The sequence below is a fragment of the Amphiura filiformis genome, chromosome 15 (genome assembly GCF_039555335.1).
Source record: "Amphiura filiformis chromosome 15, Afil_fr2py, whole genome shotgun sequence".
Lineage (NCBI taxonomy): Eukaryota > Metazoa > Echinodermata > Ophiuroidea > Amphilepidida > Amphiuridae > Amphiura > Amphiura filiformis.
In genome coordinates, this window is record NC_092642.1 from 37,203,388 (window position 1) to 37,216,655 (window position 13,268).

At 37.8% G+C, this 13,268-nt stretch overlaps 1 protein-coding gene across 1 annotated transcript; it reads left to right on the top strand.

The window, feature by feature from the left end:
• Positions 1 to 4,163: 4,163 nt before the first annotated feature.
• LOC140171581 (uncharacterized) lies at positions 4,164 to 12,741 on the top strand. Its single transcript, XM_072194858.1, is given in 6 exon segments — positions 4,164 to 4,211; positions 4,214 to 4,382; positions 5,116 to 5,264; positions 9,285 to 9,344; positions 10,221 to 10,470; positions 11,908 to 12,741. Coding segments are annotated over 6 exon segments (708 nt in total). The 3' UTR covers positions 11,940 to 12,741.
• The last annotated feature ends 527 nt before the right edge of the window (positions 12,742 to 13,268 follow it).

Here is a 13,268-nt window from a genome sequence, read left to right on the forward strand (position 1 = left end):
TGCAAAAATAGGCACAAAATTGGCCAGGGGTGTAGTACCCTTAAGGGTACGGTAGGAAATAATAATTATGAATATTTAATTGCAAGACATGCGTCCTCTAGTGGTCATGTGTCATATGGTGGGGCACATTTGCGTTACAAGCACTGATTTTGATCATTTGTCCTCCTTTTCACTAAAATTGTTACATGTCTAAAACTATACATCTCACACCAACAAAACTATACATTTTTGGAAAGCTTATGTTCCTAGGAATCCAACTATGCAAAAATGAAGTTGGTATACAGGGTGTGTAAGAAAATATACAGGGTGATATCATGAAAAAAATTAATTTTACTAGTAAATTCATAATTTATTGCATTACTTTGCACTACTGATATGGAATACATCAAATGTAATCTAATTTTGTGACAGGCAACACTATGAGCTTGAATAAAATTTATACTTTTGCTATGTTATGAATGACCAAAGTGGTGATACAGGGTGTGAAAATATACGTAACTTCATGCACAAAATGTTGATTACATTTTTGAAAATATTTTCTTTAGAGTGTACCCTACATTTATTTTAACTGCATATTTGGATTCCTGGGGTAAAAAGCTTTCCAAAAATGTATACATTTCCTATCTTAGGGTGTATAATTCCCAAGATACAACAATTGAAAGCCAAAACGCATGTTGCGACTGAAAATCTGGACATTTGTGTGTAAGTGAATAGGAAAAATTGAGGTTCTTGCGACTTGCGGCTCTCAGTGAATACTTGTAAACACAATTAGATCAAATTAATAGCTGAATAAGAATAATGAATGATCAAGCTTTCATTTGAGGTATGATTTGCAAGTATAGCACACTAGTTGGCAATGATATAATTCAAAATTCAAAAAGATGCCATGTCTCCCATAGAGAATGCACATACTCCTCCACCGCTTATCCTCCACCGCTTATCCACCAGGTTTATCTTCGTTATTATAAAACATTTTGGTATTTTTCACTAATTAAACAAATTGGCATTCCAAATTCAGAAACATATTTGAAAATTAGAATAATCAGGCTGTATAATGAGCCCAAACTTGATGCAATTGGACCAAGAATACATACCTGCCAACTACTCCGATTTTCAAGGAGTTACTCCGATTTCGAGTTTTAAATCGGAGTACTCCGATTTTCTGGGATTTTAAAAAAAAAAAAAAAAAAAAAAAGCTTCTTTTTTTTTTTTTTTTTTTTAATTTCTTTAATTTCTTTTCCAAAGTGTTGGCGACTTTGGAGAACCACTGGACCTATCCTGAAGTGCTAGGATCATTCACAGTTAAAACAATTTGGGAAAAAATTACAGTTTGTTATCCTAATATGCAAACCACTAACTAATGTTTACCACTTCATCTACATGTAGCACATATTATAAATGATGAAAAACCAATGCATGTATAATAATGTGATAGATGAAGAGGTAAACATTAGTTAGTGGTTTCCATATTAAGGATAACAAACTGTAATTTTTTTGTAATTTTTTTCCAATTTGTTTCAAATTAACTGTGAATGATCCTAGCACTTCAGAATAGGTCCAGTGGTTCTCCAAAGTCAACAAAAACTTTGACATGTTTTTTTTTTAATTGGATTATTTTTTTCTGAATTTTTAACTTTGTATTGTGCATCATATCAGTGTCCTATCAGTCACGTAGACCTTGTTATAAAGCCAAAAAATCGCATCAACGAATGATCATTATGTACAAAAGTATAGGAAACTGCATTTTTAAAAGAACATTTTCTGTGTGAAGGAAGCATATTTTTCAAACTTATAAAAACAGGTCCCAGAATGTTTTTTCACATTTTTTTCAAAGGTTGTAGTCATTAAATATGTGTTGAAATTGTTGCTAGATATGGAGTATAAATCCCTCAAAGTGTATAAGCCTAGGGCTTCATTTTCATCTTGTTCTTTATTGTTGTTTTTCTATAAAATGTGTCTTCTGTGAATGGGTTTATAAGGGTTTTTACAGTGTAGAAAGTACCCTCTAGCTTTGGGGGCTTTGCCCCTCAACTTCCATCAGGTCCAGGGGCCCTTAAGCGGCCCCTGGACCCCCGCCGCTCAGCGGCGATATTACTGGCGCTTGGCCAGGCATGATAAATCGCCTGTCCGATAGCCTGGGCAATCAAATTTTTGTTGGGCAACTAAAACTCTGAAGAGCTGTGCCCGATCGGGCAAGACTAAAATAAAACCAATTAAAGCTTGATGATGCAAAAAGGAGTATTTCTGTCAAACCTGGCGTGTTCACAGAAGTAAAAAACAGTCGAAACCAAGTAGAAAACTTCTTGAAACGGCCCTCAAATTTTTCCGATGCTACATGTAGCACTCATATCCATACCAGACATATATGCTAATGAAATGACGTTCGTGACGTATTGGTTGTAAACTATAATATATGTTTCGTGCATATATAATGAGTTTTTATGACGTCAATGACCATGTATTTGCATGTACATCGAGATTGAGACGTGTTAGTGGTTGGCAAAATACGTAAATCGCCGTGACTTTACTGACAAAATTTCACATAAAATGCACATTTTTTCCACAAGAAACAAACAGTATTGAATGCATATGAAATGTTTATTTTTATAGTGGTTTCATGAATACTCATTTATGTATCAACTTAACCGAGAAAGTATCGGCTTTCCGCAAGAATGAAACTGCCAAATTCGACGTACTTACGACTACGAGTTACATGCACTGCATGATGCGACTTTGCTGACAATTGTTGCCAGGGAATATGGGTAATTTTCGGGCAATTTCGGGCAACCAATTTTTGACTATTGCCTGCCCGATCGGGCAAGCTAAAAAATAAAATTTGTCGCGGCCTGCTTCGCGCCCTACGTTCGCCATGTACTCTGTTTTCTGGGTTTTCAATGTTGGCAGGTATGAGAATAGCCCTGTGACAACAAGTTAAATCAGAAAGAGGAGAGAAAAATGTAACGTCACCAGGTATTTTGGGGTCCCACCATAAGACACGACCTAATGTAAGAAAGTCCGGTAAAAAGTCTGTGCGCCTGTACTGATTAGGGAACACATTTCTTCAATATTTTGACAAGTTGACATCAAATGTTCTATTGTTTGGCAATAATGTCTTTTGCCAATAACCTGTCCAAAGTTGTAATTTTGTGTTTTTGATCGCAAAGATCAGATATTTTTATTCCCGATTCCAATTCTGCACTCTTCGCAAGCATTTTGATTTCCAATGTAACCTACCGGTAATATTTGAGATTAATTTGAGATGTGAACTCCAAGAATAGTGCAGTCTAAATATGCTCTCCCAATGTTTAGCCACTATTCATTGTTTTATTACCGCACACTGTCTACCCCAGGTAATAAATTACATTGAAACGATCGGTCTATAAATGCTCCACCAGCAGCCGAGGTCACAAAAATAAGAAGTGATTGGTATTGGTATCTTATTGGCTTAAATGCTGTAGCTCAGCGATTATATATGAGTTGTCTTTCAAAATATCAAGGCCGTTATTGATTATTCTATTGCTGAATGTCGGACAATAAAAATTCTATTTACACATTCTCTACAATATATAGAATCAAATCGCATTCCTTTGAATTGAAATGAATTGTGTGACCAACTATGTACTTCTATGCTAGATAGACCTACATGAATGGCGGACCGGTGTATAATAAAATCTCTATTCCTTGAAAATATTTCGTTGTAATTTTTTTTTAATAAACCATATTTTGAGGCTTGCACATGAATGTGTTGAAAGAGTGTGACAACCTTAACTCTGCGTATTGAACTACTTGTTTGCGTCTTGAAAACAAAAACGGACCAAAATAAAATCAAATTTCCATGAGTTAAAAACGTTAAACACAAGGTTATAAGCATGCCCAGATTGTGATTTCAGCAGCGGAGCATGCATGGAATAGAAATGTTACGTATCTATCGTACACAGGTGGTGTTCGTAACGGCGGAGTGTTATACTTTGCCTGAAGTGCTTGGCCTTTATCTCGAAACCATAAAATCATGGCGGAACAAAATCGCTATACCGTGCTGTTGATTCGCCCTACTATCATGGCAATTTCTGACACCAAGATATACAATGTAGGGATGATGACGCTGTGTACCGTACTCTAAATATTACCAGTACATTGTACTTGTCTTTTTTTTACTTTTCCAGATGAGTTTTCGAGGTAGAGGTGGTGGTGGTGGTTTTCGGGGAGGAGGCCGGGAGGAGGTGGCCGTGGAGGTGGTGGCTTCAGAGGCGGTGGTAGAGGAGGTGGTGGCCGAGGGGGTGGATTCCGTGGAGGGAGAGGAGGAGGGAGAGGAGGAGGAAGAGGGGGGTATGGCGGTGGAGGAGGAGGGTATCAGAATTATGGACCACCAGATGAGGTTGTAGGTAAGTTGACCCTTAACATGCTTAATTAAACCAAGCATGTTCAGATCGGGAGATGTGTGTCAATTCCCCTCCAGAATTTTATCTTTGAATGAAGGCTTCTGCAGTCCACCAGGGGGTTAAAATTAGTTGTTGCTTTGGCCTAATTCATTTTTAAATAAATTTGATCTATTTTCAAGTTCAAAAGAACTTTATCAGCTACATGTAGAATTATGATAAAACATCAGTCAAAGACACTAATTTATACAGGCAAATGAAGGATAGATTTTTAGCTAGCTACAAACATACCAGTAAGTATAGGCAGGTTTCATGTACGCCACGGGTCACTAGCCCTGGAGGCACAACAACGATATTGGAGCACGTGAAAATGAAATACATGTATCACCCACAGAGTGCTAGTTACGAAGCATGGGTTTGAATGACGCGCCAAAGATTCACAGAGGATGATAATAGTTTGTTTGTCCTCCAGCACGCTTGACTGACTCGCAATGCAGGTCATTTTTATCAACCTTTTAACCTTTCGTGCAAGCGCCCTATACAATCATACTAGGGACACTTCCTGAATCAGAAGGCCAGTTGTGTCATATAAATGAAAGTTCAGACTGTTCAGTCAAAAAATAAATTTGTGTTTCACTCATGCCTTCATCAACTACACGTAGCTTATACATATGTGTATAATGACATTGTGTGGTTTTAAATTATATTCATGGCTGTATATATTATTTTTTCACACCAGAAATTGGTGCAGTGTCTCATCCATGCGAAGATGATCTAGTGTGCAAGTCAACCAACGAGAAGATTCCCTACTTCAATGCACCAATGTACCTGGAGAACAAAGAACAGATTGGCAAGGTGGATGAAATATTTGGACATCTCACAGACTTTGTATCCTTTAATTGACCAGATGTACATGTATGAGATTAGGTTCGGACATTGATAGGGCCTATCTTTGCCGATAGATAGATTTTCTGTTATAAATGTAATTGTTCATTTGCTTACAAAGTTACCTTAAAAAGGGCATTTCGTGATCCACAGCCTCATCCCCCACTTTTCTCAAAAAAGTTGAGATTTTTATATCACTGGAAACCTCTGGCTACATAATGTTTATGTACAAAATATTTCTTGCAGATTAATTCGCTTAGCAAAGATATCGTGAAATTTGAATTTCGTTCTGGTGCACCAGAACGAAATTACAACGCATTGTCTATGGAGCAGTGTAATACACATAATCATGCATAACTCGCAAACGCAAAATCTGAATCAACTGAAATTTTGGGAATAGGTTTTTTTCATGGATATCTAATGAAAAATGACATAAATAGAGGATGCTAGGATCACGAAATATTCCTTTAAGTCTTGGTTAGCAGTGACACAGCTTGCAACACCATCATGGCATCTTCATTCAGCGTAGATCACCTGAAAGTGTCAGCAGATCATTAATATATTGTAGAGTGTGCGGGCAGGTCATATGCAGCATCCTTGTTGAGCGTAGGTTTTAATGATTGTCTTAATCTCTATGAAGTGATCAGAAGTGATCCACCCTGCCGCTGACTTCCACATTGTCAATACTGATAAGTGATAGCATTACTACGCTGAATGAAGATGCTGTGATAGTGTCACAAGTTATATCTCTGCTAACCAAGACTCTGAAAAAGATGACTTTTTAACCAAATGTCAAAAATGACATAGTTCGATATCAGTATCCGTGCTGCTGTAATTGCTCATGTTGCCAAATACCAGATTCTGGGTAACATTGTTATAACAAAAGTGTACTGTAAATGGTTCCATGTATAGATCTACCCAAGCAGTGTGCCCAGAAAGTTACTAGATATAGTGTCAGTGTCAGCCTCTTAAAACTAATTTGATTGGATACAAAGAGTGCTGTAACATGATATATTGAGCCAATCAGAGATTGGTCACTTGATACTCACATAATTGAAGGGGCTTTTTAGTCAATTTTTGGGTTGTTCCGTTCCCTTGCCTTGCCAGTATAAGAGTTATAACCTGCACATCTCTCCAAATTTCAAAATGTGATGGATGTGTTCCAGTAGTAAACGGTGACCAAATGAGTACAATGTTAAGAGCCAATCTCCCTTATTATGTACCCATCTGTGATACAAAAAAAAATAGAATTTTCTCTAAAAAATAATTTTGGTACATATTAGCACCAACAACTCCCATGTAAAATATGAGCGTGCACAGCGCCCTCATTCAGCTTGAAAAAATTATTGAAATTTCAGCCTCTCTGAGCCTTACTTGCAAATGGTAAACTTTGGAGGTGCATAACATCGTGCGCCATCATCATCCCAACCTGCATTTTGCATTTTTTTAAAGTACCAAATGGTTACATTACAAAACCAAGAAAAAAAAAATTGGGATCTTGATGGCGCACAAAATCAGCAAATCCAATGATTTGATGAAAAGCGCCCTCGTGCAAACTTCAAAGCATCATAACGGGCTGCGCCATCAAGATCCCAAGTCCGAACAAGTTTGAAATTAAAGACCTCCATGGCACGTTTCATTTTTCAGCAAAAATTTTTTGGGATTTCGTTGGCGCACCGAGTTAACAGAGGTCAAAGGTCAAAATTTCCTATTTTCGCACATATTTGCATCGTCTGTATTATTAACGCGCCAACGTCACCTGACTCTCCGAATGGCATTTCATCAAAGAAGAAGTAATTCTCTGCAAGAACTGAAAAAATTAGCTTGGGATCTCCTGATCTTCATATTTTTCTGATTTTTTGAAAATGGACTTAGCCTCATTTTGGAGGTCAATTTGACCTCTTTTTCCCACTCGCTGCACAATGTGGGCTTTTTACTGCATCACAAAAAGATGCGCCAACAAGATCCCAATTTTATTAGTCATCGGCTAGCTTCTTTGGCGACCAGTAGACAAAAAACAAGCAACAGCTAATTGGGATCATGTGGGCGCACTAATATAAAAGAGGTCAAAGGTCAAGCTTTGTGCCAAAGTGATGCATATTTGCCTATGTGCAGCACGAAAGTGGAACTTTGACCCGGAATAAAAAAAAAACGCCAACAAGATCCCATCTTACTTTTTGGATGATTGGATAAAGGGGCTTATGTATAACTGATAACAAGTAAAAAAAAAGTGGGATCATGTGGGCGCACTAATTCAATAGAGGTCAAAGTTCATACTTTGTGCCGAATTGGCATTATTTTGCCTATGTGCAGCACAAAAGTGGAACTTTGACCCACAATATAAATGTGCGCCAACAAGATCCCATCTTACTTTTTGGATGATTGGATAAAGGGGCTTATGTATAACTAATAACAAGTAAAAAAAAAAGTGGGATCATGTGGGCGCACTAATTCAATAGAGGTCAAAGTTCATACTTTGTGCGGAATTTTTTTTTTCAATGGGGATCACCAGACATGTCTCATAGAAACTTGTGTGAGTGCATTTCAGATGATGCTGATTCCATCATGGTAGTTGGTGAGAGTAAAAAAATTTTGTCAAAATACTTAGTCATATTTTGCAAAATTTGAGTGAAAGGTTGCTGAATTCGGCAACTTTAGGCTAAAAATCGCTTAATTTTGTATGAAGTATGAACTTTGACCTCTAGTGAATTAGTGCGCCCACATGATCCCACTTTTTTTTAACTTGTTATCAGTTATACATAAGCCCCTTTATCCAATCATCCAAAAAGTAAGATGGGATCTTGTTGGCGCACATTTTTATTGCGGTCAAAGTTCCACTTTTGTGCTGCACATAGGCAATGTAATGCCAATTCGGCACAAAGTATGAACTTTGACCTCTATTGAATTAGTGCGCCCACATGATCCCACTTTTTTTTACTTGTTATCAGTTATACATAAGCCCCTTTATCCAATCATCCAAAAATATGATGGGATCTTGTTGGCGCACATTTTTATTGCAGGTCAAAGTTCCACTTTCGTGCTGCACATAGGCAAATATGCATCACTTTGGCACAAAGCGTGACCTTTGACCTCTTTTATATTAGTGCGCCCACATGATCCCAATTAGCTGTTGCTTGTTTTTGTCTACTGGTCGCCAAAGAAGCTAGACGATGAAAAATAAAATTGGGATCTTGTTGGCGATCTTTTGTGATGCAGTAAAAAGCCCACATTGTGCAGCGAGTGGGAAAAAGAGGTCAAATTGACCTCCAAAATGAGGCTAAGTCCATTTTCAAAAATCAGAAAAATATGAAGATCAAGAGATCCCAAGCTAATTTTTCAGTTCTTGCAGAGAATTACCTCTTCTTTGATGAAATCCTATTCGGAGAGTCAGGTGACGTTGGCGCGCAATAATACAGGCGTGCAAAAATGTGCGAAAATAGGAAATTTTGGCCTTTGACCTCTATTAACTCGGTGCGCCAACGAAATCCAAAAAAAATTTTGCTGAAAAATGAAACTTGCCATGGAGGTCTTTAATTTCAAACTTGTTCGGACTTGGGATCTTGATGGCGCAGCCCGTTATGATGCTTTGAAGTTTGCACAAGGGCGCTTTTCATCAAATCATTGGATTTGTTGATTTTGTGCGCCATCAAGATCCCAATTTTTTTCTTGGTTTTGTAATGTAACCATTTGGTACTTTAAAAAATGCAAAATGCAGGTTGGGATGATGATGGCGCATGCGATGTTATGCACCTCCAAAGTTTACCATTTGCAAGTAAGGCTCAGAGAGGCTGAAATTTCAAGAATTTTTTCAAGCTGAACGAGGCGCTGTGCACGCTCATATTTTACATGTGAGTTGTTGGTGCTAATATGTACCAAAATTATTTTTTAGAGAAAATTCTATTTTTTTTTTTATCACAACCCCCCTGATTTGGGTACATAATAAGGGTGACTGGCTCTTAAGTTAAAAAGTGTTTAATGTTGTCACTATTGCTTGATTTGTTTTCCTTGATGTATATCCTACAGTATTTTTCTGTAAAACTCTCAGATAACATGAAAGCAGCATCATTTGGAAAAGACACAAAGGTAAACGCGACTTGTGATTTCTGTTCTTGTTCTTGTATGAATGACTGTATAAGTGGTAATTTTTGTGAGGGTTTTATTTTCGCAGATTTCACGATTGGAGTGCCATCCTTGAAATTAACACATAGCGAATATATGTATAATGTATAGCAAGTATGTAGGGCAATACTAGGCAATTGTGAAAATAACAATCGGAGAAATGTCTCTCTCACTCCAATTCGCGAAAATTAATATACGCGAAAATTACCACTTATACAGTAGGCCCTATTTGTGACATGATCTGATCCAAGCAGACCAAAGTCAGAAATTTATAAAATTGAGTCACAAGCACTCGTCCAATAGTAGCGAAGCTTATATGTTGAAATCCCAAGTCTCTGGCTTGCTTGGTTGCAAATTTATGAACTTTTTATATGTCCATTTTCTTCTGTATTCTATGGTGTTTTGCTCCTTATCTCTGCCTATATCTCAATTTTGATATTGCGAACTTTGATCTGATTGGATCACATTGTTTCATTGTCTACATTCAGTATTTCTATAATACAGATATCATTATGCAATTTATTCATGTAAATCTTTTTATCACATTAGATTCGCACCCCTGGCAACTCATCCCTTACTGGTGTTAGTGCTAAGAGATTCATTTTGGAATACAGCGAGCCAAGGTTCAGTTCCCAGTTGCGATTTGTGTAAATTTACTCAATCATTTTAATTTTTTTTGGAGAAAGCTAAAGTCCAAGAATACTAGCGCTCATGATATTGGTATCATGGCAGCCGACTGGTTCACACGATTTTATAAGCACGGAGCAACCCTCTTAGTAGTCTCATATTGTCATTTCTGAACACTATGCCATTTTAAATTTCGTCCATTTGTTTTTTCAGTTCTACATAGACCCAGCCAAGTTACTACCTCTCCAAAGATTCCTCCCACAAGAACAAGGACGAGTCAACAAGAGGGGAGGTGGACGAGGGGGTGGAAGAGGAGGTGGTAGGGGTGGATTCAGAGGCGGGCGTGGTGGGGGAGGATTCAGAGGTGGGCGTGGTGGGGGTGGATTCAGAGGTGGACGTGGAGGAGGGGGTGGTGGTGGTTTCCGAGGAGGCAGGGGAGGTGGTGGATTCAGAGGCGGGAGAGGTAAGTAGATTTTTTTTTGTGGATTTTATTTCTCAAAATAAAATAATTTGACCTAAAGGAAGCATGCATGTAAGGTTGTTTGTCACAAAACTGGTGCTTGGAAAATGGCAGAGGAAAGACCACAAATATTTTAATAGGATGAGTAAATGTTCCTATAATCTTTTCCAGCAAACCTTTGACGAGCGCGTATTTTAAGCATACATCGCATATTTACTGCGTTTGATGCACTTGTCTCTGGCTGCGGAGGCGATCTGTTGTTGCTGAGTGGAAATATATGAATGAACTAGGCACCATACACGTTCTTGGCTCCGAATTTGCAACATCACGGTAGTCGCACTCGTCAAAGGTTTACTGCATTTGACTATAGTCATCTAGTAGTTGTAAACAAGATTTGGAAATATATCTAATTCTGGAACTCACTTTTTGCAACTTTCTACGTTACGTGACCAGTCCAGTGGGTCAGTTGCCTGATGAAGTCTGGTGGTTTCAGACGCAACATAGCTAAGTTGGAAAAAGTAAATTCCAGTATTAGATTTATTACCAAATTCTCTTTCAACAGGATCAATGTCAATCATGTCATTTTGTCATAGGGTAAGAATGTATCCATTTTAGTTCAATTATTACCTAGAGTATAAGGTCCCCCACTGTAAAAATCGCACCAGCCAAATTTGCATGCTACAGAGCCTGAAAAAAAGATCGCGCGAACCACAAATTGACACACATATGGGTGCTGCCATGGGGTGCTAACGGCAATGCGGGGGGTCGCTGGGGTGCTAACGAACGTGTCACCAGCAGAAGCGTCCAGCGTGATCAATAACACGTATACATAGGGTGCATTCAAGTGCGCCTACGTGGCCGGTAGTTCCTGGATACGCGATTACAGGGTCAATGGCTGCTTCCACGCAGTAACATACTTCTGAACTGAGTGTCAGGGCCCTGATAGTATGCTAGGATCAGCTTGTAATAACCCAGAATTATTCACCAACTTGCGCACCAGCGTAATCCACAAAAGCGCACGTCGGTCACACAATACGCAAAGTGCTTCGCATTCCATATCAATCCATGATGTTATGAGTGTTGCCAATTATGAGCTTATCAAAATATGTGACAGGATCAAGGGGAATGAGTCGGATGTCGCTAATATTGTTTCTGAGATATTGGCAAAAACAGTGTTCAAATTCTTTTGTTTTATATTGTTTTAAGCCATTGATAAATTGCTCATAACTTGGTAACCAGATGTCCGATTTTCATGGGGTTTGCATCAAAGTGTAGCATTTTTAAACTGCTAAAATTTCTTTTTAAAATGATGTAAAAAACTTCCAAATTGAAAATTGCCGACATGTGACTCATTCCCCTTGATCATGTCACATATGTACTTGTAGTGCTATAGTAATAATTTTTTAACTAATTTGCATATTTTGTTTTCTCTGTTTTCAGGTGGAGGTGGTTTCCGTGGCGACAACAGATGATGACAAGCTGTGTACATCCTATTTTTATTGTATTATCCTTGTATATATTATCTCATCATGCAGTTGAGTTATAAACATGGTAATCATGCTCCTGTTTCTTGAAAGTACTACAGTGCAGGACTCATGCATGGGGCTTTAAAGGAAGAGCTGGCCCCATATTTCACAAAATAGCCCCTACAAAATTGTTGTCATTTTCATTGGCAAAGAGGACACACTTGAAAATAGCCCTAGAACTAAGTATTTTGAGTCCTGCAACAGTGACATTCCAACTTCTGTTACTGTATTATGTGTTTTTATGCATCCAAAGTCTGGCTATTTGTAATGCATTGTCCTGGTTTGCAATGTTTTGTACCAAAGATATACATGTTTTTTTAATGGAGGTAAATTTGAACATAATCACGCATTCAACAAAACATTTTGTATTCAGAAAAGGGTTTACCGAGTTGCTTAATTAGTTCATGAAAGTAGTTATATGAATAAATTCACTTTTCTATTTCTAACTTTTAATAGTATCGGTAACGGAGAATACAAGTGCCTTAAGTTACATGATTTATAATGACTGATTGTGAACGGAGGACTCTGACCTTTCAGTTTTAGTTTGTCTAATGTATTAAAGTTAATCCAAATTTAAACCACAAATGTGGCCCTGATAATACCATGTAATATGATGTATGTCAGGTGTAATGATCATGCTGCAAATGACTTTATAAAGCTTGAATGCTTGGAACACAATAATGTATTAGTTATCAATTATGTTTGCCTTCATGCTGCATGTTTCTTACTAATTTAGTTGTATAATGCACATATAAACACCTCAAAAGAAATAAGTCCCCCTCTGAACATGTCGTCATAACATCGTAAGGTTTAATTTTGTACCAACAAAACTAACTTTGAAATAATTATATGACTGTTTACTAAGTGCTGTGTAAAAATGAGAGATTTCCATGACTTCAGGGCTGAATGAGCCTAAATTGAAGGCAAAAACTGCCCTTTTCAAAAGTCACAAAGTAGGCCTATGCTTGTCACAAAAGTTGATTCATGGCTTGTTACTAATGAAAAACCCCATGTGTTTGAGTGCAGTTTAAAATCCTCACCAAGTGAACATTTACTGTAATGTGTATCGATTCTTGATCATTCAGCCATGCAAATCCCCTTGGTGCAGAGTTCAGCACAGTGAGTTGTAAGATGGTCAGTTCCATTCCTTGTCCCAATATGCCTTGCAGTTAACAAGCAAAGGCCTACTTTGTGACTTTTGGAAAGGGCACTTTTTGTCTTCAATTTAGGCTCATTCAGCCCTGAAGTCATGGAAATCTCTCATTTTCACACAGC